We start from the raw sequence: 25,879 nt of genomic DNA, 5'->3' as shown, positions 1-25,879 counted from the left end.
AAGCAGAAGCTGACCTTTCTTCAGCATTTCCTTAAAGTGGTCATCAGTTTGTGATGGAACCAACATAGGCCTTAAAGAGAAACATCTAGAAGGTCGCCTTGACATCCATGGCCAAAAAAATACAGCCAGGAAAGTCCCTCAGTCTGACTATGACTCAGCTAACCAGAGCTCAAATAACAGTGGAACAAGCAAGGCAGGGGAGGATGCGAAATGCTTGGTTACAATTCATTCATTCAGAGGGAGGGAGTAGTGGTTCGCAGCTGATTCAGCTGTTTCATCACTGTTTTGCTTTGCCTAAATCATGCAAACTAAGCAAAAGAGCAGGGAGGGGCATTGGGTGTGGCTCTCCAAACAGATGAAGGCAGCCTTTGACTGTGTATGTGAAGGAAGATACGTGCATACACTAGTGGAAAGTATGTAGTCTGTGCAATGATGCAGGTGTACAAGTCACCACCAGTGGGTAGGGTTCTGGCCTTACTAGAAAACACCCCCACAGCCTGTATCCTGCAAGAAGCAAAGTTACTAAGGGACATGTACCAGGCAGTTCCTTGCCTAAGGACAAGTCAGAAAAGGATACCACAAGGATCCAGTTTGGGGGGAAAAGCCAGACTTACCTTAGTCAAGGAATGAGGATGCATACCTCCTATGTGGGCAGATCTGAAGGAACAGATGCAGAGAAGTACAAAAAAAAAAAAAAAAAAAAAACTCCCCCATACTCTACTGGGCATATTCATAGTATGGGGGGACTGGGCACAATCTGAAAAAGATATTACTGTCTGCACATTTGGAACAAAACGCACCCAGTGGAAAACAAATAAATAAAAATAAAGACATTAGTTCTGGTAAATGGAATTACTAGATCCTACTACACCTGTATCACATACAGACCCCTTCAGTATTCACATAGCCCTTAAGGTTCTACAACACACTTATCTTAATTTGTTTTTTTAAAGGGATCATCTGGAAATCTGTCTGCAGCATCCTGTAGTTAATGTAAAAAAAATCACTCAGTGTGGGACAACACGTGCTTGAGGTAACTTTCTGTTCTTAGATTCAAAAATGAGAAAGCAAACACGCTTTTCATAGTCCATTCACTCTGGATTCTGTCTTGTGGATGAAGGTTCTTGCCTCAGTGCTGCTGCAAAGACCATCACATTTGGCTTAGGAGTGCCCACCTAATGAACATCCATTAGGTGATCTAAAGATCATATTTGCCTCCTTTAAAACTGAGGCGGTGGTACTCTCACATCTTCATGCAAGACAGCCACCAATACCGGTACCACCCAAGTAGGAATACCGAGCCAGCCAGGCATATACTGATGAGATAAGGTCAAATAAGTGTATTTCTACTACATATTCTGCAAACTCATCAAGCTTAGGGATGTCTTGAGGTGAAGCTGTGATGTGCCCCCTTTTTGTCTTTTCCAGATCTTCAGTAGGAAGATTATTACTGTTGTTTTTATTTTTTGACCAGGTTTGCCCCACTAGGCCAGTGGCCTCTTTTTATGCAAGACCCGAGGTGGTATCCATACCGGCTTCAGGAAAAAATTGGTCTAAGCAATGTGAATTTGTCCCTATACTTTCCGATTCTTCTTCCTGTGGGCAGGCCATATGGTGGTCAGATGGGAGAAAGGATAGAGAAATTGAAGTGGAAGGAGTGGAGCACAGTAAAACTAGTGAGAAGATGGAATGTAAATAGTTGTAACCAAAGCTGCAGAAGACCGATCAAGTAATGCAGAATTAATCCATTTGTTGAAACAAGACAAACTGGCTGTGGCAGCTGCAACATTCTTGAGTCAAACAATGGAGAGAAGCAAGGTGGATATACAACACAAGGAAGATGCTTGAGGTTGAAAGTGCTAAAAGGAGTATGTGAGTAATGGTGAAGGGAGAGGACAGCAGTTAGATGATCACTTTTCTGGAAGATTACCTTCCTGTTAAAGGAAAACTCCATCCTAGAACTAAAAAAAAAAATCTATTTCCTGACTTGGAGTGATTTTGAGGTATTAAACTAAGTGCTTTATTGGCAATTTTAGCCAGTTTTCCACAACATGGCTACCAATGGGGCTTGATGTATCAACATGATCTTGTTCTTCCTCAACCCTTTCTCTTTCCCATAACACATTTCAAGTCTGCTTTGTAGGACTCATGCCAGACATAAGGAAGTAACTTTGAATTCCCATGCCATTGACATATAGTGGGATTTGTGTGAGTCACTATCATCTTCTATACCTTTTGTAAAAAGACTGCTTTTTTCCGTCTCTAATCACCCTCATGTTTGGCTGAGAGCTCATTTCACACTATACTTAGAAGTTATCCAGCTACAGCCAGAAACAGTTAAATTGCAGGCCTTTGTTCGGGGGTTTCTTTTGAGGTTCAAGAGGAATTGCCATTCCCCTCCCCCCACACTACTACAGAGGTGTTAAAAATGTCACTGCACTGAGAGACCCTTGCAATTTCAAGTGCAATTGACAGCTCATAATGGAAAGGAAGGGACTTCCAATATAAATATAGTACAGTTTTGTACCTACCATAAATGTAGATGTCCGATAGGTATGCATCTGCAGTCATAACATATGGGTTGTCCTGCCTCAGGCAGTCCTTCGGTCGGCCGGATTCCAAAGTCTGGGTCTGGCCTCGGCTGATGTCGCACTTCACCCGACGTCATAGCTTCTGGGGTATAAAGGCATCAGCCGAAGCCATTTTCCTCAGTGTTTCTTGCCCCAGATGCCAGGTGCCCTCTAGGAAGGCTAAATTTGGATAAATGTAGAAAATTCCAAACAGTAGAAAGCAAAATATATATATAAATATATACATACAAACAAATACACCATAACAGATTCCCCCAGCCAGCTAAAAGAGGGGTAAGCACCCTAGGAATACCACAGAGGGGAAGGAGGGTGGGTAATCCTGACTGCAGATGCATACCTATCGGACATCTACATTTATGGTAGGTACAAAACTGTACTATGTCCTTCAAGGATGCATCTGCAGTCATAACATATGGGTAGAATACCATAGCCAAACTGGGGGAGGAGGCACTAAGATAATGATGGTGTAGTTAAGATCCCCTGTAAAACTGCAGTTGCAAAACCTGCTCGGGATCTGGAGTATAAAGGAAGATTGTAATGCTTGGCAAATGTATGCACGGAGCTCCAAGTAGCAGCTTCTAAAATGTCTTTGGTAGCCACGCCTCGTAGGAAAGCCTAGTGGTGGCTGTGGCTCTTGTGGAGTGAGGCCTGATATTTTCAGGAGTTGTCTTTCCATGAAAAGAGTAGCAGAATCGAATGCAATTTCCTATCCATTTTGAAATTGTCTGTTTGGAAATTGCTTTTCCTTGCACTCCTGTTGCATATGCTACCAGAAGCTGGTCAGTTTTTCTGCTGGTTTTAGTTCTGTCCAGATAGTAGCATAGTTGTCTGTGTACATCCAAGGTGTGCAGTAGTTTTCCCCCCCTGTTCTGTGGATTTGGGAAGAACGTAGGCAAATTAATATCTTGGTTCAAGGATACCCTGGATACAACCTTTGGCATGAAAGTAGGATTGGTTCTCAGAGACACTCTATCCTGGTGAAAGATAAGGAAAGGCTGCACTGCCATTAATGCCTGTAACTCGGATACCCTTCTTGCTGAAGTGATTGCTAGAAGGAAAGCAGTTTTCCAAGATAAGAACTGTAAGTCTGCTGATACTGCTGGTTCAAAAGGGGGAAGTGTTAATTTCTCCAGCACAAAATTGAGATCCCATGCAGGCAGAGGTGGTTTCCTTGGAGGTTTTACATTTTTGATCCCTCTTAAGAATTGTCTGAGGAGAGGATGAGAGAAGATAGGAGGATCCATGTTGTACTCTGCTGAAATTGCTGAAGCATGAATCTTAATGGAAGAATAGGAGAGGCCATTGTGGAACAGTTCTGCTAAGTATTCTAGGATGTGTGCTAGGTTTGGCAGTGTGACATTTGTACCCTTTGATGCACTCCAAATGAGGAATCTCTTCCATTTAGCTGAGTATGTTTTTCTTGTGGAGGGTCTGCGAGCCTCCAGGATAATGTCCTTGACCCTCTGAGATAAAACATTTTGGTTTTGTTTTATGCAATTTTCCAGGCAGTTAGCTGCAACGTTTTCAAGTTTGGATGCAGGGTCTTGTAGTTGTTCTGCGTTAGAAGTAAAGGCCATAGAGGTAGAGGCCATAAGTTCGTTCGAGACATGCTTCTCAGCAGCGGATACCAATGCTGCCTTGGCCAGTCTGGAGCTATCAGAATCACCTTTGACTGTTCCTCCCTGATCTTCAGTAGAACTTTGTACATCAATGGGAGAGGTGGAAAGGCATAAACTGTCAGGGCCTTCCAGCTGAAAGAAAGGGAGTCCACCCTCCAGGCTTGGGGGTGGTATTCTCTTGAGCAGAATTTCTTCAGTTGGTGGTTGAGTGGGGAGGCGAACAGGTCTATCTCTGACATTCCCCATTTGTTTGTTATGTTTTTGAAGATGTCTGGATGCAGCATCCATTCGTGAGCATCCAAGGTAGCTCTGCTTAAGCTGTCTGCTAGTGAATTCTCTTTTCCTGGTACGAATTTGGCCTGCAGTTGAATGTTGTGATTCAGGCCTAGGTTCCACAGGTCCATTGCCATCCGACATAGAGGGTAAGAATGCGTGCCTCCCTGTTTGTTGATGTACCACATGACTGTGGTATTGTCTGTCCTTATCAGCAGAAGTCCCTGCTGGAGGAATGGTTTGAATGCCTCGATTGCATGCTTCACTGCCAGCATCTCCTTTAGATTTATGTGTAGATTCAGCTGGTCTTGAGCCCATAGGCCTTGGATACACTTGTCTTCCATGTGTGCCCCCCAGCCTAGGTCTGAGGCATCCGTGGTGATGGTCTGCCTTGGTTGTGGTTTGTGGAAAGGCAACCCTCTGTTGGTCTGGCAGGCCTGAGCCCACCACAGGAATTCTTTTTTCAGACATGGAATGATTGGTATCATGGTTTCTAGACTGTGCCTGTGTTGAGACCATACATTCCTTAGGTACCATTGTAATTTTCTCATATGCAGCCTGGCATGCGGGATCAAGATTATGCAAGATGCCATGTAACCCAGGGCCTGCAGGACTTTCCTTGCAGTGAGCTGAGTTTGTCTTGTCAAAGCCATGAAGTAGACTGGTAGTTGCTTTTGTTTTTCTTCTGTGAGAAAAGTCATCTGAGTCATTGTGTCCAGTTCTGCACCCAAAAATGTTATCCTTTGGGATGGCACTAGTCTTGACTTCTGGATGTTGACTGTGTATCCCAAGGCTTGTAACAGTTGTATGACATAGGCCAAATCCTCTATTATTTGTGTCTTGTCCGCTTGTATTAGGCAGTCGTCCAGGTATGGGTAGATTTGAATTCCCTGAAACCTGCAATGTGCAATTACTGTTGCCAGGCATTTCGTGAATACTCTGGGCGCAGTAGATAAGCCAAAGGGCAATGCTGAGAAGTGATAATGCTCTGATCCTGCAAAAAATCTGAGGTGTCTTCTGCAATCTGGTCGTATATGGACGTGCAGGTATGCCTCCTTGAGATCTAGAGTCACCAGCCAAGACTCCTTGCCCAACATGGGAAGAAGTTGCTGTAGGGTCAGCATTTTGAATTTTGGTACAATGAGATATGGGTTTAGTGCGGACAAGTCGAGAATAGGCCTCCATTGAGTTTCTTTTCTTGGTACAAGGAATAGTCTGGAGTAAAATCCTTGGTCTTGTTCCATAGATGGTACCCTTTTTCTATTGCTCTCATCCTTAGTAAGCTGGAGATTTGTTTTAGAGCCTCTGGCTTCTGGCTTGGTGGAAGGTTTGGCATTCCTCTCTTTTTTGGTAGAGTGTGGAAGTGAACCTGTAGCCCTTGTCTATTGTTTGCAATGTCCATTTGTCTCCTGTAATGCAATGCCAGTTTTTTGAAAATAAAGCTAACTTTCCGCCCAAGGGCGCTTCCAGTTGCTCCCTGGTAGGCAGAGTCAGAGCCAAGTCATTGTGTCTGTCCGGTGGAAGTGGTTGTAGTCGCAGCTGTGGTGGTACTCCTCTGGTTGGCAGGTTGCCACTGACAACCCCTGTAGGCACCCCTAGATTGACCTCTGCCTCTTGGGCGTCTATTTCTGCCTCTGTGCTCTGGAGGTGTCTGGAAAGGACCAATTTTTTGAAGGCCAGTTTCTGCTGAACCTCGGAGGTTGGACCTGCAGAAAATCCTTGACTGTTTGCACAGATTTAGCTTTTTCTTCCACTTTCTTTAGAATCTCCTGTGCAGGGGAGCCAAATAAACTTTGTTTCTCCATAGGGGCATCCAGGAGTTTAGACTTGACATGGTCAGGCAAGGATTGCTCTTTTAGCCAGGCATGCCTTCAAATCACTGCTCCAGTCATAGCTGATCTAAATGAAGCCTCCAGTGCATCATAGCCACATTTTAAGAAATGATTACTGACCTATAGCTGATCTAAATGAAGCCTCCAGTGCATCATAGCCACATTTTAAGAAATGATTACTGACCTGCTGAGAGTTGTGTACCAAATCCTGAAGGGACTTACGGTCTAAAGGTTCAGGAGAGGATAACTTTTTATTCAGCTGATCTAACAAAAAATCCTGGTACTGTATCATATGGAATTGACAGTTTAAAGCCCTGGCAGAAAGAGTAGCAGATGTATAAACCTTTTTCCCCATCTCTCTAAAGCTCTTGACTCTCTTTCAGAAGGTAGGGGTTTTTTGGCAGTGGCAGCTGCAACGCCCTTTGGGCCCTGAGAAATAGTTTCTGGGTCTGCAGCATGGGCCTTATACAAGTGGAAGTGAGAATCCGGGACCCTGTAATATCTGCCAGGTTTGGCAGGGGCCGGGGGAAGAGAATCAGGGGCAGAACTGGCATCACTGAATGCATCATCAACAACTGATAGTACTGGTGGTATGGCTAAAGGCCTATGCTGTGGCAAAAGTCCTTAGCCTTTTCCTAGAATCAGAAAAATCCTGACCCTGCCATTGAAAGTGTTCCCCCATTGAGTGTAAAGTTTCCCCAAAGGAAAATTCTTCTGGGGGGGGGGGGGAGGCAGAAGGAATTGAGTCTTCTGCATCCGAATCCTCATAAGGTGAGTATGGTCCTTCCTGATGGTCTGATGTATCTGATCCATCCGAGGAATAATCAGAGGAGAGAGGTTCAGGGGGTTCAGTTCTAGGCCTTTTGTCCGGAGGAGGTTGTGAGGCCCTGTCTGGGTGAGGTTGGGATCCCCTAATCAGAGATATAAGGTCCTAAGCAAGGCTGAGAATCTGAGAACTAGAGGAGGGACTCTGAGAGGAAGCTTTTGTTGGTAAGGCCTTGGAAATTTTAGCTGCTTTAGCCCTGGAGAAGGCCTTAATAGACATGGAAGCAGGGGGTCTAGCTGCCCCACGTGCAGGAGTAGAGATGTCCAACGGAATGGTGTCGGACAATTCTTGTGCGCCTGCTTCTTCGGTAGGAATTTCTGTAGCCGACTCAGCCGGGGCCTCTCTGGCCTTGGTTGTCGGAGGCATGTTTTCAGCAGAAGGAAGAACCAAGGACTCGGTTTCAGCCGAAACAGAGACACTCGCAGCAGGCCTAACCGTGGTTTCAGCCGAAACCGCGGGCCACGAGTGTCGGTCCTTTTCCTTGCGTTTTTTGGCTAAATGGGTAGTCGGAGTCTCAGACGGCATTTTATATGCAAAAGCGGGAACAAAAAACTCTTCTGCAAACTCCGACCGACGTCTAAGTGTCCGTCGGTTGAAGGAAGCACAGGCTAAACAAGATGATACGTCGTGGTCTGGGCCTAAGCAAGGAAGGCAGTAAGAGTGGAAGTCCTTATGAGGTATTTGTTTCCCACAAGTTAAACAATTATTTACTTTGTCTGACATCGGCTGAGGCAAGAAAGAGTCCCCAACGGGGTACTTATCTTTTTTAGAAGTCTTCGGTAGCTGAAATCTCTGGATCTGACCGACCGGCACTTGCGAACAGCTTCTGCTTCGGGCACCGCGCGGCAAGAAAGACTGAGGAAAATGGCGTCGGCTGATGCCTTTATACCCCAGAAGCTATGACGTCGGGTGAAGTGCGACATCAGCCGAGGCCAGACCCAGACTTTGGAATCCGGCCGACCGAAGGGCTGCCTGAGGCAGGACAACCCATATGTTATGACTGCAGATGCATCCTTGAAGGACATCTTCCCCTCTCCCTGCAGTAGGAAGATTTACTTTATTTTTAAATAGTTTCATTATTTTTTCTGGGTGCAAGTAGCAGAAACTGCTTGATTATTTTGGTTCGTTTTATTACTAGTAACAAACTGGGTACTTACTTATTGTCACAACCAGGTTCCAAACCTGTCATCTTTCTTCATGTTATGGATATTTGTTCATTTATTTATAAAGCGATCTGTTCTTGGTTTGAAAGACTTTGCGATAATATGCAAGTACCATTTTTTTTCATATGGATGTTCCCTTGTAGCCTACATATTCTGCAGCAGTTGTGCCACTGGCTTAAATTTTACTTGTACAGATTATTCAGATCTGTGCTGGTAAACTCCTGGAGCCAACTTAAGCTTAAGCTGGACATTTAAGACAATGAAGATGTTAACTTTTGTGGTGAAAGTGCTTGTGTACTGCTGTCTCATTTGTCAGTTGGACAGCATAAAAGTTATAACTCTGAAAAATAACAGCTGTCGTTTCTTTGTTTGAAAGAAGCTGTCGTTTCTTTGTTTGAAAGATTTTGCAAGAATACAGAAGTCCTATTTTTTTCATATGGATGTTCTCTTGTAGCCTATGTATTATGCAGCAGTCGTGTCACTGGTATGAATTTTACTTGTACAAATTATTCAGATCTGTGCTGTTAAGCTCTTGCAGCGGACTTCAGCTGAACATTTAAGATACTAAAGATGTTCAGCTGAACATTAAAGATACTAAAGATGTTCACTTTTTGTGGGGAAAGTGCTTGTGTGCTGCCGTCTCATTTGTCACTTGGACAGCATAAAGTTCTCCATAACATGAAGAATGATTACAGGTTTGGAACCTGGTTGCAATAATATGCAAGTACCACAAATTGATTTACCTCTTACTATATCTACAACACACTATTACTGTGACTTGGGTTTGTGCAACTATTTCTTTCTGAGGAACAGCTGTCTTGTGGCATTTTTTATCTGTAATTTCCTGACATTCTAGTCATCTCCAGATTTGTTAAATTACACCAAAACACTAATTTGTCAAACCTGACTCCATGATACTGACACAGTAAAGGAATGTACTGAAAATTATTTCTATTCCACAGTCCATGCAGCACAACAATTTTTTTTTTTTGGGAGAGGGGAGGGAGTACTGAATATTTTAGGATATTCTGTATTACTTGCATTAGTCATATAACTAATGCATTCTTTTTGAACTTACTGTGCTGTTCTCAAATTCAACAGCAAACTATTAAGCAATTCTCTATTCTTTGCCCTAGCATCAGTAATTTCTCTTTGAGGCACTCTTATAACTGAAAAAAATGCACAAAGACAACGTTATTCTGCTCATCTACTGAGAGTCCTTCATAATGTCACATTACTACTTATGCTATGGTCTCTCCAAAGCTAAGAAAGAAATGTGTGCAATTTGCAGGAAACAGTACTCAGGAGGGTTACAACCTTCAGCAAATTGAGAAGTGCAGCATCCTATTCCAGTTGTACTAACTCAACTTGTGATATCAGGCAATAAGCACACAGGGCTACATGCTTTGTACCCTGTCTATTGTACAACAACCAGACAGTTTCACAAAGTTCTGGCTCCCTCGCATACACCTTCACTTTAACTGCTGACTGAACAGTTCAGAGGAGGGTGAAGAAATCTACAGACAGAAGACTACACTTATCCTGAACCTAAAAGACATAAATAGTAACAAATACCTTTATGACCCAGCAACTAACAATATACAAAAGTAAGGGGAATGTGGATGGGTACGTTACTGCAGTAGTAAGGAATATGAACATCTACTGTTATGGCAAGTGTCATTTACTGTACATAACTGTGCTATGTTTATCATTCTCACTGCTGCAGTAGCCTTCTGGCTATATGGCTTGATTACCAAAACCTACCCAATACACAACCCGGGAGGAGAAAGGATAAGGATCCAGGAGCCCCTGGAGATTGGTCTTAGTAAAGCCAGCCCTGGACGTGGAAAAGTTTAAAAATGTTTTACAACAATGTGTCACTCATTTTTTGATATAAAAAAGGTGTATGTTAAAATAAGACTGTGGAACGGTTAATGTGAGGTGTGGGTAAATTTAAAACCATGAATATAAATGGGAAAAAAAAGTTTACAGGGTAGCCAAAAAAACTACTGCTGTGGCTTTGATATACACTATATCATCTGATATGATGTGCTTAGTGTCAGAAGAGGGGGCATTTGACAAAGGAATGTAAAATGCTCTGTAGAAAGTGTCAGCAAGAGGCCACATTTGGTTTGATAACCTGGTAATAACTGAGCAATATTTGAAAAGGGGGAGAGGAAGAAAATTATGAAAATGCTAGTAAGAGCAAAATATACTGGAAAACAGATGTGTGTATAGGAAAGAAAAGAAATTGCAGCTATAAATGCTGACTCAGTTGAGGAAAATGACACTGTACCTGTAATGCATACAAAAGCTTAAATTGGACGATGAAACTGAAGTAAAATACTGTAGAAAGTAGTAAAGAAACTGAGGCAAAAGGTAAAAAGCGAGGGATGAAAGCAAAATTCTATAGAAAGTTTATTAAACGTGAATAATATTAGGACATTAAAATATTAACAACTTTAATTCTTTACAAAGTTAACTGCAGACAGACAGACAGACAAATCTGTCTACTGGATTCAAGAAGTTTAGCTAAAAAAAAAAAAACTGTTACATTACTTGTGGGGAAGTAATGCGGATTCAAACTTTGGATGTGATAATGAGTGTGTCAGGAAGATTGATGGCGTCTGATTGTAAAATGAAGAAAGAAGTTTTAAAGGTGGATTGCTGTATACAGAAACAATGGTATTAAGGAAAGGAAAGAATTATTTGAAATAATGAAACAATATATGTAGTAGTAAGCATGATATAATTGTTATTAGAGATATGAACTGTAATCTGAAAAAAAAAAAAAAAATAGAAAAAACACAGAAAGGAAAACTTTTTTATTTTTAATAGTTTGTTCAACAACTAAAAAGAACATAACTAGTTTAAAAATTAACTAAGTAAGGAAATATACCGTAATGTAGCTAACAATTCATGAGCATCAGTTTACATTATATATGTTTATTTAACGTGCTCACACACATTGGTGGCTAAACAAAACACCTCTATACACAAATTGCTCAGCAGAGGAGATGCCTTCAGTAGCTGATAGTAACAATAAAAAAATCACAGTTTATAAACAGACAGCCAACTGCTGATTATCCAATAAAAGACATGAAAAGCTTTTTAGACAAACACATTTACTTAAACTTTAGTGTTATGCATTAATATGGAAAGTGTTTCATGCCCAAAATGGTTACCTGATTAAGTACTAAATATAAATATTTCACCACCCATTTTACTATTTTTCCAAATACACAAGGATCACAAAGAAGACTTTCAATGTTAAAACAATGCAGAATAGCACCAGCTCTGTGGCACATTGGGATAAGGTCCTATGACCCAAGTGCCAGTAGCAGCTTGAGTGCTAGTGCAGCAGAGTGTGTCTGTGTAGGTGTGTGTAGGTGTCTGTGGGGGTGGATGGCAGAAGCAGCAAGTGGCGGACACCGGCTCTCCCATCTAGAATGGAGGGGCAATGGTTCCAATCAGCTGTTCACCACCACGCAAAAGGAAGATGCAGGCACTGAAATTCATCCAGGACTGAAGATGTGGGCTTGCTTCTTCCAGGCTGATGATGGCAGCACTTACTTAGCATGTGGGTGGAAGAATGTACACATGGAAGGAAGTGTGAGAGCACTACAGGCTTTTGACGAGTAATGAATGCTTCACATCTTCTACTGAGGGTTTGGTTGAGTACCCCAAAGAAATGTCATCTTTGCCAGCACAAGCAGATGCTGCTGAGGGCACAAACCACTTCCACGGCTAAGTAACTCTCCTTCCTGCTGAGGACTTTCCAGAGGTGGATGAACAAAAGGGCTCAAGACCAATACGGAAGGGGGGGGGGTAATGGCAGGCACAGAGAAAGAAAAAATACTTGAAGAAATGTCTGTTGTAGACATCTTTGTTAACTATGTAAATGGACTAGTCTACTGACCATTTTTAGGCATGACCCAGACTCACTGGAGCAAAAACAAAAATACATTACAGAAAACATGTTCCAATACACATGTTAATTAACAAAATGTATATACTGGCACTCATAGGTTCATAGGTAGGTACTAGACTATTGTCTCTAGGGCCTATATAAGCCTAGCCAAACGGTACCCTGGCTTTTGCCACCCAAGAAAATTTTTTTTTCCTATGCCCCTGTCAAGCAGAGCCACAGAAGTGATCTCCGGGGTGAATTTCCTATCTCCCATCCAATCATCAAGATTTTTCTTGACAAGTGCTAATGAGGAGCTTTGTTTGATATAGATAGGCAGTTTGTTCAAGTATGGGAGGTCTCTGGGACAGGAATCTATCCCTCCAGCATGTTCTGTTTATTGTGGTGACAAGTTTAGGTCCCTAGAGCGTGTAGCTTGGAGGGAATGGGGTTAATTTACGTGGAGCATGTCCAACAGTTCTGGGTTTGGCATAGCTTTGTATGTTAGGCAGAGATCACCTCTGAGTAGGCGATGAGTAAAGCTGGAGTTTTTTTGATACGGTCTGTGTAGGGCATCTGTTTGAGGCCAGTAATCTTCTTTGTGAGGTATTTCTGTGGCCTTTCCAGTTGTTGTGGAGGTCTTGTGAAGTACATACCAAAAGGGGTGTTGTACTCTATAATGGGTCTAATGAGTGATGAGTAGAGGGGAACAATAACCTCTTTTTTCCTGGATGAGAAACCTTTTGTGATTAGGTGTTCCACGTAGAAGGATTTCCTGACTACTGTGGCGATGTGATTATCAAAAAAAAGGGAGACTACTGTCCACCTGTGTCCCAAGGTCTCATCACATTTTCAGTGTTAAGTAAACTACCGCCAATGTGGTAGTTCATGGGTACAGAGTTTTTACCAAAAGGGGTGACAATGCACTTTTTGGCACTGAGCTTGAAGCCATGGCTTTGACACCAGGCATCTGTCTCAGTGAGGCCCTTTTGTAGGATGTCCATATCATTAGGAGTTTTGATTATGGCTCCTAGTTTGCAGTCATCTGCGAACATTGTTAGCCAAAGACCTTCTGTGTTAGCCTGTACTTCAGAGAAGTAGATACCAAACAGGAGAGGACCTAGGACTGAACCCTGTGGTACTCCACTTTTCACTGGTCTGAAGTTGGATTTAGAGTCTGCTACTTTCACAGTGTTGGCTCGGTCAGTGAGCCAGTTGGCAACCCATCTTGTGACATAGGGATTTATACCTAGTTTAGTGAGTTTATCTATAATTCCAGAGCGAGGGATGGTTTTGAAAGCCTTGGCGAGATCTAGATAGGCTGTGTGAACCACCTTACCCTCATCTATGGCTTTGGTGACCGCTTCAAAGAAGTCTATCAGGTTTAGGAGACATGATCTTCCTTTTACAAACCCAAACTGGGTAGGGTCCAGAGTTTGGAGATTACCAATGTCATTCTCTATAAGTTCCATGATGATACGTTCCATAGCCTTGCAGACCAGGCTCATCAGGACTGTAAACAGAATGCAGAAAAATGTATTCACAAAGTAACAAATCCGGGTTAGACGATATGAATTATCTAATGGGTACAAAGATTATATGTAGTTTTTTGCTTTTATCCATCCCCTTGAGAGCAAGTAAATTTAAACTTGATTAAGTAAATGTTCCTTAAATTTTCTATTTACATAATTTCAGGGTCTACTCCTTTATCTGAACTGTACCACTTGAAGTAGAATAAACCAGTTTGCCCTCAACATAAAACTAATAACTATGCAATCACTACAGAAATGCAAAGCATAAAAACACTTATTAGTGTAGGTTTTATTCAATTTAAAGACTTTAAAGCAGTACCTCTTCCACGGAGAATCCCATAGACAAAGATACCAAATCTTGGATCCGCTCTCCAGGCAATGGCACATCTATAGTCCGGAACCTGACATAGTCTGGTGATTTCAGCAATGTGAACTTATCAGTAGAAGCACCTAAAATAATCGAATAAGACTGTTAAAATTTTTCCTGTAATGCAACCATTCAGATTCCACTGTCTATAAAAAAGTTCTGCATTTATTATGAGGTTAAACTAGAAAAGAAAGTAATTAGAAAACCAAAGGCATTAGGACCACTTGGCAGGCAAAACTTTCCCAAACTGCCAAGTACCTTCTCTTATGCCTTAATGTACTACATAGCTCTCCCTCTCCAGACTGGAGGTTAGCGACATCAAAGTAAATACAGAACACACAAAACCTTCTTTGTTAAGGCAGGGAACAGTGTTACTCAGGATCCCTTTCAGATTTAGCATTATGGTAACTACATAAAACATCCATACCGGACAAGAATAGGTCTATCCTTAGAAAGTTGCACTAAAGAGTTCCAAGATAATCCATACTGGGTGGTCCTCTCATGAGTGCATACTCTTGATAATGGCAGCCCAGTGAAAGGCTTCGATCTAGATATTCCATCCAACTTCTAATGCATAGCAAAGTTAAAGAGAACACCATGCAACTGTCGCACAAATGTCATAAGAGCTGCATTCTTGAAAGACTACCAAGGTAGCTAAAGCTGTATTGGAGTAAATTTGAGGTGCAAAACAACAAAATATGACTCATTCAGAATATCACCAACACCTTATGGCCTGACTTTTGTGCGTGTGAGAGAGTGAGAAACAAAAAGCTGTAGTCTTTGCACAGAGTCTTAGGTCTGGTCACATATTACTTCAGATAATAGTGTACCTCCAATGCTGTATACAAAGTACTTCCCAGAATATGTATAACATGGGAAAGGTAAACAGAAGCATAGTTAGGGTGGGGAAAAGTGGGCAAATCACCCCAGTGCAAGATGCTAGGGAGCTTTATTGGCAAATTTTTAATTTCTTGCAATGGTACTTCTCCATAGGAGGGAAGAGCACCAGATTGGAAAATGGACTTTTTTCCTTTGCTATGTAACCTAAAGTTGAGGGGTGTCAGATCGAGGAGTGGCATTGGGCATCATATCAGCCACTTATGGCTCTGCATGCAAAAGAATATATGGACTACGATTTGACTTGGTTGTAACTTAGGGCATAAAATACATGTTAGTTTGAAGGAATATCTTGTCTTTATGGAACACCAAGTAAGAATAATATGGACACAGCTTGCAATTTCAAAATTATTCTAGTAACATAATAGCAACTGAGAAAAGGTTATAGTTACTAGAAGTCACAAACATTTAGATCTGTATGGTTGAAAGGGAGCAAAGGTAAACTTTTGAGAACAAAGTGCAAGTTCTATAGGACACTGGCACTTTTAGTAGCAGCCACATCAAAAAGCCCTTCTGAGAAAGGCTTTTCACACCTTCAATAAAACTTAAGAGTTTGGATCAAAGCACTGAGGAAAAAAGCAGTGGCCAAATTACTTAACGGCAATGGAATAAGCCCAGTTTCAAAGACATCTACAAGATAGTCCAGGAGAGGAGAAAATGGGATCCACACCATACGCTGTACAGATAAACATATCCATTTGTCCTTAGTTTTCCCAGTGTTACTTTTGAGGAGATGCAAAATCTTTAATCACTTTGCCAGAAATGGAAAAGATTACTAGCAACTACAGAAAGTGATAAGAGAGTACAAGTCAGAGTAAAATCTTTCCCACTTTGACAATGGATGGGCCAGCAACATCTTTCAGAGTCTCAAGAACAATGGCTTCTACAGAAGATTAGGCAGCAGCACAGACAACCATATCTATTAGGTCCAATAAGAATTATACGAGGATGAATTTGGCTTTGGGAAGTGTTGGCTTTTAAACAACTCTTGTTTCTGAAGTGGGGAAAAAAAATCACAGAGGTGTTCATGAAAGACCATTCCTGGGTGGCCCCCAGTTATGAAATATGTGAGAAAAATTTGTTGGTTTGGGATGCAAAGAGCTCAAAAGTAGGGTTCTCCCTATTTCTGGAAACAATTCCAAACCACCAAGGGGGGAAAGGGAATACTCCTGGGCCTGAAGCAAACATCTGTCAGTGACCTGGACTCCTACAGGATAAAAATAGCAACCAGGAAGCAGAGGCTAGAATTTACCCATTTCCAAAGTCTCAAAGCTTTAAGGGATATAGATATGCCACATTCCAACTATAAAGTAAGGATGCCCTCAAAGGGTTAGTTCTAGAGGGCCTGAGGGGTCAAAAGAAGCCACTCATTTCCTGTATGCTGACAGTGATCATTCTTAAAATGTACAGACACTTGAAGTGACCACAATGACCACCATAAGCATAGGTTGATACTAGGCTATCAGCCCCAGGGCCTATACAAGCCTAGCCATAACACTTCCCTGGCTATTTCTTCCCACACTATTTACTTCCCTGATCCCCGGGGTGAATTTCCATTCTCCCATCCAATCGGGAAGGTTCCTTTTGAAGAGGGCCAAAGAGGAGCTCTGCTTGACATGTATGGGCAGTCTATTCCAGAATATGGGGAATCTCTGGGTCAGGAAGCTATCCCTCCAGCATGTTTTGTTTATTGTGATGACAAGGTTTACATCCCTGGAGCATGTGGCTCTGAGGGATTGGGATTTCAAGTGTAGCATGTCCAACAGCTCTGGGTATAGAAACCTTATGGGCTATTTTAATAGAGATGTGGTAGGCATTCTGGAAGTTAAAGTATACCTAGTCTGTTCTGCTTAGCTGGGAGGGACTGCCTGCACTGAGAGAATGCAAAGGATTCTTTACGGGAAAGTATTTAAACTCCTTATACCTAAAATTGCTCTCAGGTGTTGTGTCTCAACCCCTAAAAAGAATGTGGAGAAAAATATGGACCCTCTTTATCTGTTGATACCTTCTGGGGGGGTTCTGTTATCTAGGAGATTCAAGATCACTTTCTTTAATGCTTTCTTTTGATGGGGAGGAACAGCCTGTGAGGTAGAGGTAGCAGATGTAGAAATAAAAGCCACCTGAAAATGAATTTTGTAATCTCTGGAAGTAACCATGCATGTTCGCCCTGTGTTCGCGTGGGTTTCCTCTGGGTACTCCGGTTTCCTCCCACATTCTAAAGACATGTTTCTGGAGCATTTCTCCCCGGGCCTCCGCTAAAAACAGGATCTGTTGAACCTAGTCGGACTTTCCCGGTCAACAAATGTTAAATAAAATAAAATAAACCACCCTGGCCTTTCTGCCTTTAGTTAACATCTCCAATCTAACAAATGGATGGACAAACTATACCAGACTGCCTCCAGAGGGGACTAGTCAAGCAAGGCCCCAGGGCTAACCACTTGTAGGAGGTTTCCGGCTTCATGAAGAATGCTCAGAATCCCTCCCTCTCAAAGTCTATAACCCTTCTGAAGCACCTTGATAAATTAAACAAAAAGCTGTGTCTACAGCTGCTGCAAACACCTGAACTATATTTGGCAAGGGTTACTCAGTATCCTGGAGGAGGTGCACTGAGATGGTTGGAATCTGAAGCCAGCAGCTCTTACAGTCTTTCCCTCTTTCTCCAAACTCTCCAGATTTCCTCTTCACACCACAGTGCAGTCTGTCCCTGAAAAGGGGAGTTTAAAGAGACTACCTTGGTGTTCACAACAAAGTGTTGGGTAGAACCACAAGCATCAGGGAATCACTATGCCAGAATCCACCATGATGAACCATCACTTCTAACTAGGATACTATTTTTTCTTAACCAGTCTGTCTGGAACCTGGAAGATGGTCTAGTGCACCTCAGAGGTGTCCATCAGAAAAGCTACCATGTTGGCCACATGATATATCACCCTCAAGAAGAAAATGGTAGAACCATCACTTGGGACACCTTATTTGTGTGTGTGTGTGTGGGGGGGGTGACAGCACTTCTGATCCCAGCTGCTAAACCAAAGTATCTGGTTTAGGGACCTCAGACCAAAAACTCCAATCTTTGAAATAATGTAGGACACAGACTTCTTTGAGGACAGGACCAAATGTATCCTGGGCCTCCCATGCTGCATTAGTGGATACTTTCACATCTACAAATGGAAAAAAGGATAAAGCTCACAGTCTAGCAGAAGGCCTTGGTGGAAAATGCTGTTGAATATACTTGGAAGGACTTTTAAGCTGGAAAAAAACATCTCTAAAGAAAGGCATGCAAATGTTCAATAACTCTGAAAGAGTCTGAGGTACTAAGATTCTACCATTCAGAGTTAATAGCCCTGGATAACACATTTCACTGGTGGTACTGGTCTCCACCAAAAACAGTGCAGCCAGCAGTAGCTCCTGTAAGACATCAGACCTCAGATAGAGGCAGACTGCACTCGGGTCTCTTTGCCTGTCACAAATATCAAAACTCCAGTGGTGAACAGCGACAAAACCCTGACTACCCAAGTAACCCGAAGTTCAGCTAACATCTCAGGAGATTGATCTTGCTGGCAGGAAGAATGGGTGTGCTGTCCTTGGCAGGGATGAGTTGGAGACATTCACAGGTTGCAGCCATCCTTCTGAGGAAGCAGGTGGGCATGTGAAACACCAAATCACTGATGGGAGGTAGCCTTAAATGCACAGGAGCATGCACTTGCATAAGGGGAAGGAACTGTGGCCCTACCCCCCCCCCCCCAACTACAGTAGCGGTATGCCTAACAGTTGAAAAACCTTCATAGCCAGGACACAGGAGAAGACACAAGGAACTATCATGGCTACCTGAAAGGCACTTTCCTTGGATGCTTCTTGTCCTATGGTATTCCCACCACTGGGGGGGGTCAAAATGATTAGAGTCGGATGGGAGGGGGGGGTCACTGGTTGGCAGATACAGTACCAAACTGTCTGTTTTTTGCTGAACCTGTCACCCAGAGAAAAAAAAGGATCACGTACTTAATCATTATCAATAATACAAAGGACATATAGCGATTCAATAATTAGCATGTAATTAAAATGCATACAGACAAATGCTTAATTACATTTCATCTGTCAGGGTGAAGTTTAGATCAGATGGTTAAGACTACGAGCTACTATGGATATTCATCCTGTAGTTCTGGGTTTGAATCTCTAGATTTCTACTCGCAATCTGTGCAACCCTGAACTTAATTTAACTAGACAATGCTCCAGGTTCACCCTGAAGAGGGACACTTGCATTCAGCAGGCTTAGCTGGTTAGCAAATAACAAACAACTACAAGTTTAGTAAACAGTCATGCAATTACAGTTCATGCTGCTAGATACTTTATAAAGCATCATGTCATCAAAATCCACTCCTCACTCATCCAGATGACCATTCAATAAAACTGGATTCCCTCAAACAGGAGAGAAGCGATCCAAATTGCCAGCTGAAACCACTATGATTCTCCATCCAGAGAGTAAACTACCAATAGCAACCAAACAGTTAAACCACAGACTGTAGTTGTCTGCAGTAAGCTGGTACCCAAAACACTCCAGTGACAGCATTCTAATAAATTCCAACAGTCACTATAAAATGAAGTTGCTCAACAACAATAAACACAACCTCCATGTTCCAACATCAGCAAAAAAGTAGCACTAAAAATAACTAGACAAGTGCAACATTTTGTCTGAATAAATTAGGCTACTTAAACAAATTCACTGAGAAGCAATAAATAGCAGTATACAAACTATAATCCCACCTCAGCAGGCATGCATCCATGAATAACATCCTGAATGTTGGCACCATGATAGGACCAAGTGACAAAATGACTATGATGATCCTTTCAGCAAATTGGCAGTATTAGCATGTAGTTAAGGATGTCTGAGACAGTAACCAGGCTAATATAACACTATACAAAATAAGCAGAGAGACTCACCTGCTATATTTTGTGCTATACAGAAATAGATGTAGGGAGACAGCAATTGTATGCCGTCCAGGCAGAGATGGGAATCATGGGATTATGAAAGAGGCATTCCTTAAATTTTTAATATAGGATTTAAAACTCCACCTTCAATCTTTACTACAACATGAAGCAAGCTGCAATCCTGAGAAGAAATACATTCTTCCACAAAGGAAAAACATATTCCCCATTCACAAATGTCTGAACTATTTCTTAAAAGAAAAATATATCAAAACAGCAAAGCTGCACTTTTATACTCTAGTGTTGGAATTTAATTATTTAGGATCTCTTATCAAGAACTAATTACAGGTTTTCACTACAATGAGGGTAAGTGAAGGAACTGAACAGGTAGGTAACATCTCTAGTGCCGAGAACCAGGCTGTGGTAAAGGTTATGCAAAAGGAGAATGGTAAAATGCAGGTATACAAATGCGAACAAAGACCAAAGTGGGAGGGTGAGGGTATTTGGCCTTCAAGATGAACAATAATTATTGCCCCTACTTAGCTACAGTATTAAAAGAAGAATTCTAGAACAGAGGTCTGCCCCCAGAATCCACCACGATAAGAGAACACAATTGTTAACTATGATCTCTACTTTCATACACAGTGAATGTAATAGTTACTGGATTCCTTCCTGGGTTTGTCTATACACCCAGTAATGATTTCTAGCTTGTTACATCAGCTGGGAGTCAAGTAAATGAGAAGACTCATGGTTTTGTCCCAGAAGTCATGCACAGCAACCAAAAGTGCAATAAGTACCACTTACAACACCAGATTCGGTGGTTATGAGGGAAAACAGCAACTGAAAGTGTGCACAACTGTCCCAAGGTCCTGCTATAAACACCTGCAAAACTTCAGAAGTCTAACAAGGCTTGACATTCATGTCTACTGTCAGTAATACAGGATAGGAGCAGGTGATTACTGCAGGGGAGTCACTGTTGCTCTGAAATACAAGAAACTGCAGTGCCACAAGAAGGAGATAGACAACCACTTCCTAGCTAACCAGCTAGGTTCTGGTAACAGCCAGTTAAGCAGCATGTATTCCATAAACAATTCAGCTAGGTTCTGGTAACAGCCAGTTAAGCAGCATGTATTCCATAAACAATTCAGGTTATTAAGGCTGGATTTATGCACGTAAAACTAATCAGAGTGTGTTTTAACATTTTACCAAAAAGAGTAAGAAATCATCACCACTACTTTGTTGAGTCTTTCGGCTTTTCTCAGTTAGGGGTCGCCACAGCGGAACTCCGGTCCACTAATGATTGGCAGTAAATCATCACCACTACACTGATGTTAAATATTTTTACTTCCTTTTCTTATACAGAAGAAACAAAGCAAATTGAATTATGAAGTACAGCATATTGTGAACCAGTCAAAGAAATTCACTTAGAGCTATCAAGGTAATATCAACCTAGGAAAAGTAATGTACAAATTTATCATTCAAAAGATCATACCTTGTATACAACAAAGAATAGTAATCAGTTATTATGCAAACGTGTTAAGGCTGTCCACAAATGAAAGCAAGCAAGCTGCAATTTATATAAAGGCTTCTTACTAAAACATGTGATGGCTGTGAATAAGCATAAGCAAAAGTAATTATAATTAGATGTAAATGAGAAATTATGTAACCTGGTGTATGATAATGAAGCACTCTCACCTAATTGTGATGCATAATGAAATTTTCCTGCTTTTCCCTGTCCACAGATATTTTTCCTATGCTATCTACTTTGAAATCCATGAAGATGCTGTAATTTGCTGCTAACCTTGTTATTTCCAGTTGTGAGCTGCTGGTCTTGGTTGAGCAAAAACCACTCATGTCCAGTGGTGCTCATCAGCCAAGAAGGTGGAGACTATTCATTTATAATTTTGAGAATCAGAAGATACTGGATAGGTTTCGAGTGGATAGGAATATTACATGGGTCTTGGTGGGTATTGCTGTTGCATTTAAGATATTCATGGTAAAATTTACTGTTGAATACACAACCACTTTCTTTGTTTTTGTCCCTCCCATACCCCTTTCTCTCTCTCTTTTTTTTTTTTTACTTTCAAGTGATGCTGGACATCCACTACAGCCATGGCAGATGGCACCAGTGAGAAATCAAAGAGAAGCTGCAGAAGACACCTATAACACAGCACTGTCCTAGGCTTGTATCTTCAATAAGAGGGTCTTTGGTCTCCCAAAGAGTTATTTTAGGTGCCTAGATGAGTCTGGGGGTGCCAGTGCCCTTCAGTATGACCCACCAGTTAACTGTGTGTTGCATTCTGCACAATGTGATCATGCTCCAGTATGGTGATTATGTGACATGTCACTGCAGCTCCCAATTCCAGACCTACTACAAACTAATGACGACCAGCCAACAGCAGTACTTAGGGATCCCATGTGCTTGTAAAATAAGAGTACAATTGATACATACAGTGATATGTGGTTTATGCTGTCAGGTGAATGGTCTGCTGTCGCTGTTCATCTGACATTCCTTCTCAGACTTTTTTTTTTTTTATTTCAGAACATAAGCACTGAATATAAAGCCCCCCTTTGGCATGTCTCTGTCCAGACACATGCAACTGGAACACCCACTGAGAGGATACAAGGCCTAAACATCTTCTACATGACCAACTCAAAGCCCCATCATTATACTCGGCATCCTACAGACTGCTAAGATGTGACCTGTCTGGCTTACAAGGCATCCTCCAAACACTGATGAATATAATGCACATCAGCAAGTACTAAACTTCTTCTGCAACATCAAGAGAATGGTTTGGATGGACAGGTATATCTCAGAGGATACTGCTACTCTGGAATTGTCTGCACATCCACATAAAACAAAGTGCAGCTTGGATCTATGGATGGGAAACAGATTCAATTTGTTAAATGTGTTAATTCTGTATTTAACATGAGTTCATACCTTGCGCTTGAATGAATGCATATCACATTTTTTTTATATTATGCAATGTTTTCTCAGGCTGAAGCATGTTGTCTGTTGAGGTACTGCACATAATATTATTTTGCCATAATCTGTGGCCTGAGTCAAAGAATATCATATGCGCAGCAGAGAGGGTGAAGTGGCAGAGTTTGTTTATATGGCTGGATACTAACTTTAATCTGGAATGTTGTTTGTATTGCCCTGAAAATTTGTGTATTACTAATGTGAAAATGTAGGTAACTGGCAGCTGTAATGATATATCAGTGCATACTGGATTAATGGTGTTAATCACTGCAATGTTACAACCTTATGTTAGGACATGCACCTTTCTTCTTATGCATACATTTGAAAAGTGTCCCAAGCCCCTCAACTTATTCCCCTTTAAGTACAACACTTATTTGTGTTTCTGAAGTCAAACTGTAAGTAACAGAAATGTCACACTTGACTCGGAGTAGGTCAATGTCAAATGTGTCATCAAAAGATAGGCTAGGTGATGGTACAAATGATTTTGAAGAGGGGCTGCCTCTGCCCCGAGACCTGACTGGAGAGTTGGTCCCACAGCATGGTCTACTTGATGCAGGTGACCATGCAAACACTGATCTGATAGTGCTGGGACCACGAAAAGGACCTTGAATGAGAGGTTCTGCTAGGTGTAGACGAACACAGAAACCAACGTGGCCTGTCTTGACAATACCCTGTCCTCTTCCCCTTCCAAGACTGACTGCTGCTCGAGTTTGGCAAGTCCTAACCAGTGTGTGAATGGAGGTGGCCACTGATGCTTGGTGTGTCACTATACTATAATGTAGGACTATGGTCATGGCATTACCCCTGCTCTTTGCCATTTCCTAGTAGTGTTGGAAATCCTCACATGCCCTGGAGGACTCTATTTTCAGCTGACTACTTGTGGCAGTGCTCTGTGCTATGTCACAGCACATTTGCTGCAGGGTAGCCAATGTTTTACATGTTTCTTAAGGTAGATGCAACAAATTCCTGCATTTGGCTTTCTTTTATAAAGGTGTCACTGTGGATACCTTGAATGTCTCCCATCATCCTGAAAGTGTCCACCTGGGCTTGGAGATACTGATGCAGAGGTACATTGGTTATTCTCCTGTACAACTGCGAGTGTAATGTCACAGCATGTGCTTGACTTTGTGATGCATGGTTACTTCCTGAACAGTTACCAACATGTTGTAAGGTGTGAGATCCTGACATTAAACTTGGGAACTGCTTGCCACTTTCCTTAGGCTACCTCATAAATATAACTACTGTTATCATCATCATCATCATCATCATCATCATCATCATCAGCAGCAGCTATTCTGCTGCTAACACCTGCCATATTTATTGCTATTATAATGAAACTGTCTTTTTGCTGCTGACCCTGTAAAAATGATTTGAAAACATTACTAATAAAAAGACATAGCATACAATATTGTATCCTTGCCATATACACTGCCTTCACTGTCAATCTGTGTAGATGTGGAAGGCTCACCTATTAATAGTTATCCTGTTTTTAATGTAATCATTCCATTCAAATCTGCCAAATGGGAATCTCTTCTCTAACCCCCCCCTTGCACCAATCTACAGTCTGATTTCAATTCTAAATTGAACCAATACAGTTTAGCTGACTCTCAGTCGACTGCAAGATGTAAATACTTCTAATAATGTGTAACAAAAAAAAAAAAAATTCTTATTTTGTATTTGTTCTTCTAGGTATACTGCTGTTTTTTTATCTTGCGCATTTGTAACTTTGATTGTACTGCCTTGGAGCTTTTCTCCCCGGGCCTCCACTGAAAATGGGTTCTTCTTGGCCCAGTGGACTTCCCCGGTAATCAAACTGAAAATAAATAAATGTCAGCATTCAGTTCTCTATATAAACCCGTGATACTGTATTTAAACCAATCTTCCTCAGCAGACGAGTGCTGCAGATTATTCCAGTGACATCTTCTGTTCCATAATCATCCTCACAGATAAGATCTGGTATTAATGTTATAACTGCAGTGGTGGTGCTGCGGTAGCATTGTCGCCTCATAGCAAGACGTTGTCCCGTTCGATTCTCAGCTAGAGTGTCTTCTGTGTGGAGAAGTACGTGAATGGGGCGTGCCTTCGTTGAAGGTTGTGCGTCAGGGCTGGTAACCTGGTACGTAAAAATCCACTACCAATCATCAGCAGACCGGAGTTCTGCTGTGGCAACCCCTAAATCAGGAAAAGCCGAAAGACACAAACAATTAATGTAATAACTGCTGCAGCCCCCTCCGCCCCCAGTACCGGAATGGGTAACTGCATTCTGCCTTGCTTCTAGCAAGTCCTACCATATAATTTGTCCTCCTCTTGCACAGTGTTAATGTGCGGTTTCTACCACCAACTGCATTAAATGTCCACAACAACTTTGATTCCAGGCTTTAGTCCTCTCAGCTTGTTTGGGCCCCCCCCTTTACCACACAGAAGTTTGCCACATGTCCTAAAGACTCCCATGAGGATGCGGTTTTCCTCATGGCTGAAGCTGTCCTTTCTATGCCTTGATCCCTTGTTTTGCATCATTACTGCACATAAAAAATTGGGTCTATATCAGAACGACAAAAGATGAATTTGGTGAACACTAGAAGATAGACACATGAAAGATCTACGAAAACAGTGAAGGACAGAAATGCCGGTCAACGAACAGATTTCCCTGGCCAGCAGGGCAATTGTGGGGATGAAAAAAATATATCCTTTTCCCCACTGTAGAGCAGTCTCGGAGTTGGTATATATATATATATATATATATATATATATGTAAAGAGGGGTGTGGGGGGTGCAGGGGGGCTTGCCCCCCCCTGCAAAAAACGTTTATAAAAGTGTTTTTGTTGTTTGTTTACTTTGGTTTTATTTACCTGTATGGCGCTGTTGCTTCCGGGAATCTGTTCAGTGTTTCCGTCCTTCACTCTTTTCGTAGATCAACGTTTATGTGTCGACATTTCCGTCCTTCGCTCTTTTCGTAGATCGACGTTTGT

The 25,879-nt window shown here is 41.8% G+C and overlaps 1 protein-coding gene across 1 annotated transcript in view; it reads right to left on the bottom strand.

Annotated features, from left to right (window-relative positions):
- ATP6AP2 (ATPase H+ transporting accessory protein 2) overlaps positions 1-25,879 on the bottom strand; it is a gene marked incomplete in the record, with an annotated part of 523,956 nt that overhangs the window by 464,528 nt on the left and 33,549 nt on the right. The window contains 1 exon segment of the mRNA XM_044072316.1: positions 14,063-14,193. Within this exon segment, the coding sequence (XP_043928251.1) occupies positions 14,063-14,193 (131 nt within the window).

This window comes from Protopterus annectens, chromosome 5.part0, assembly GCF_019279795.1.
Source record: "Protopterus annectens isolate FY-2018-M chromosome 5.part0, PAN1.0, whole genome shotgun sequence".
NCBI classification, from domain to species: Eukaryota; Metazoa; Chordata; order Ceratodontiformes; family Protopteridae; genus Protopterus; species Protopterus annectens.
Note: the sequence above shows the minus strand (reverse complement) of the source record. Positions and strands in the feature narration are given on the sequence as shown.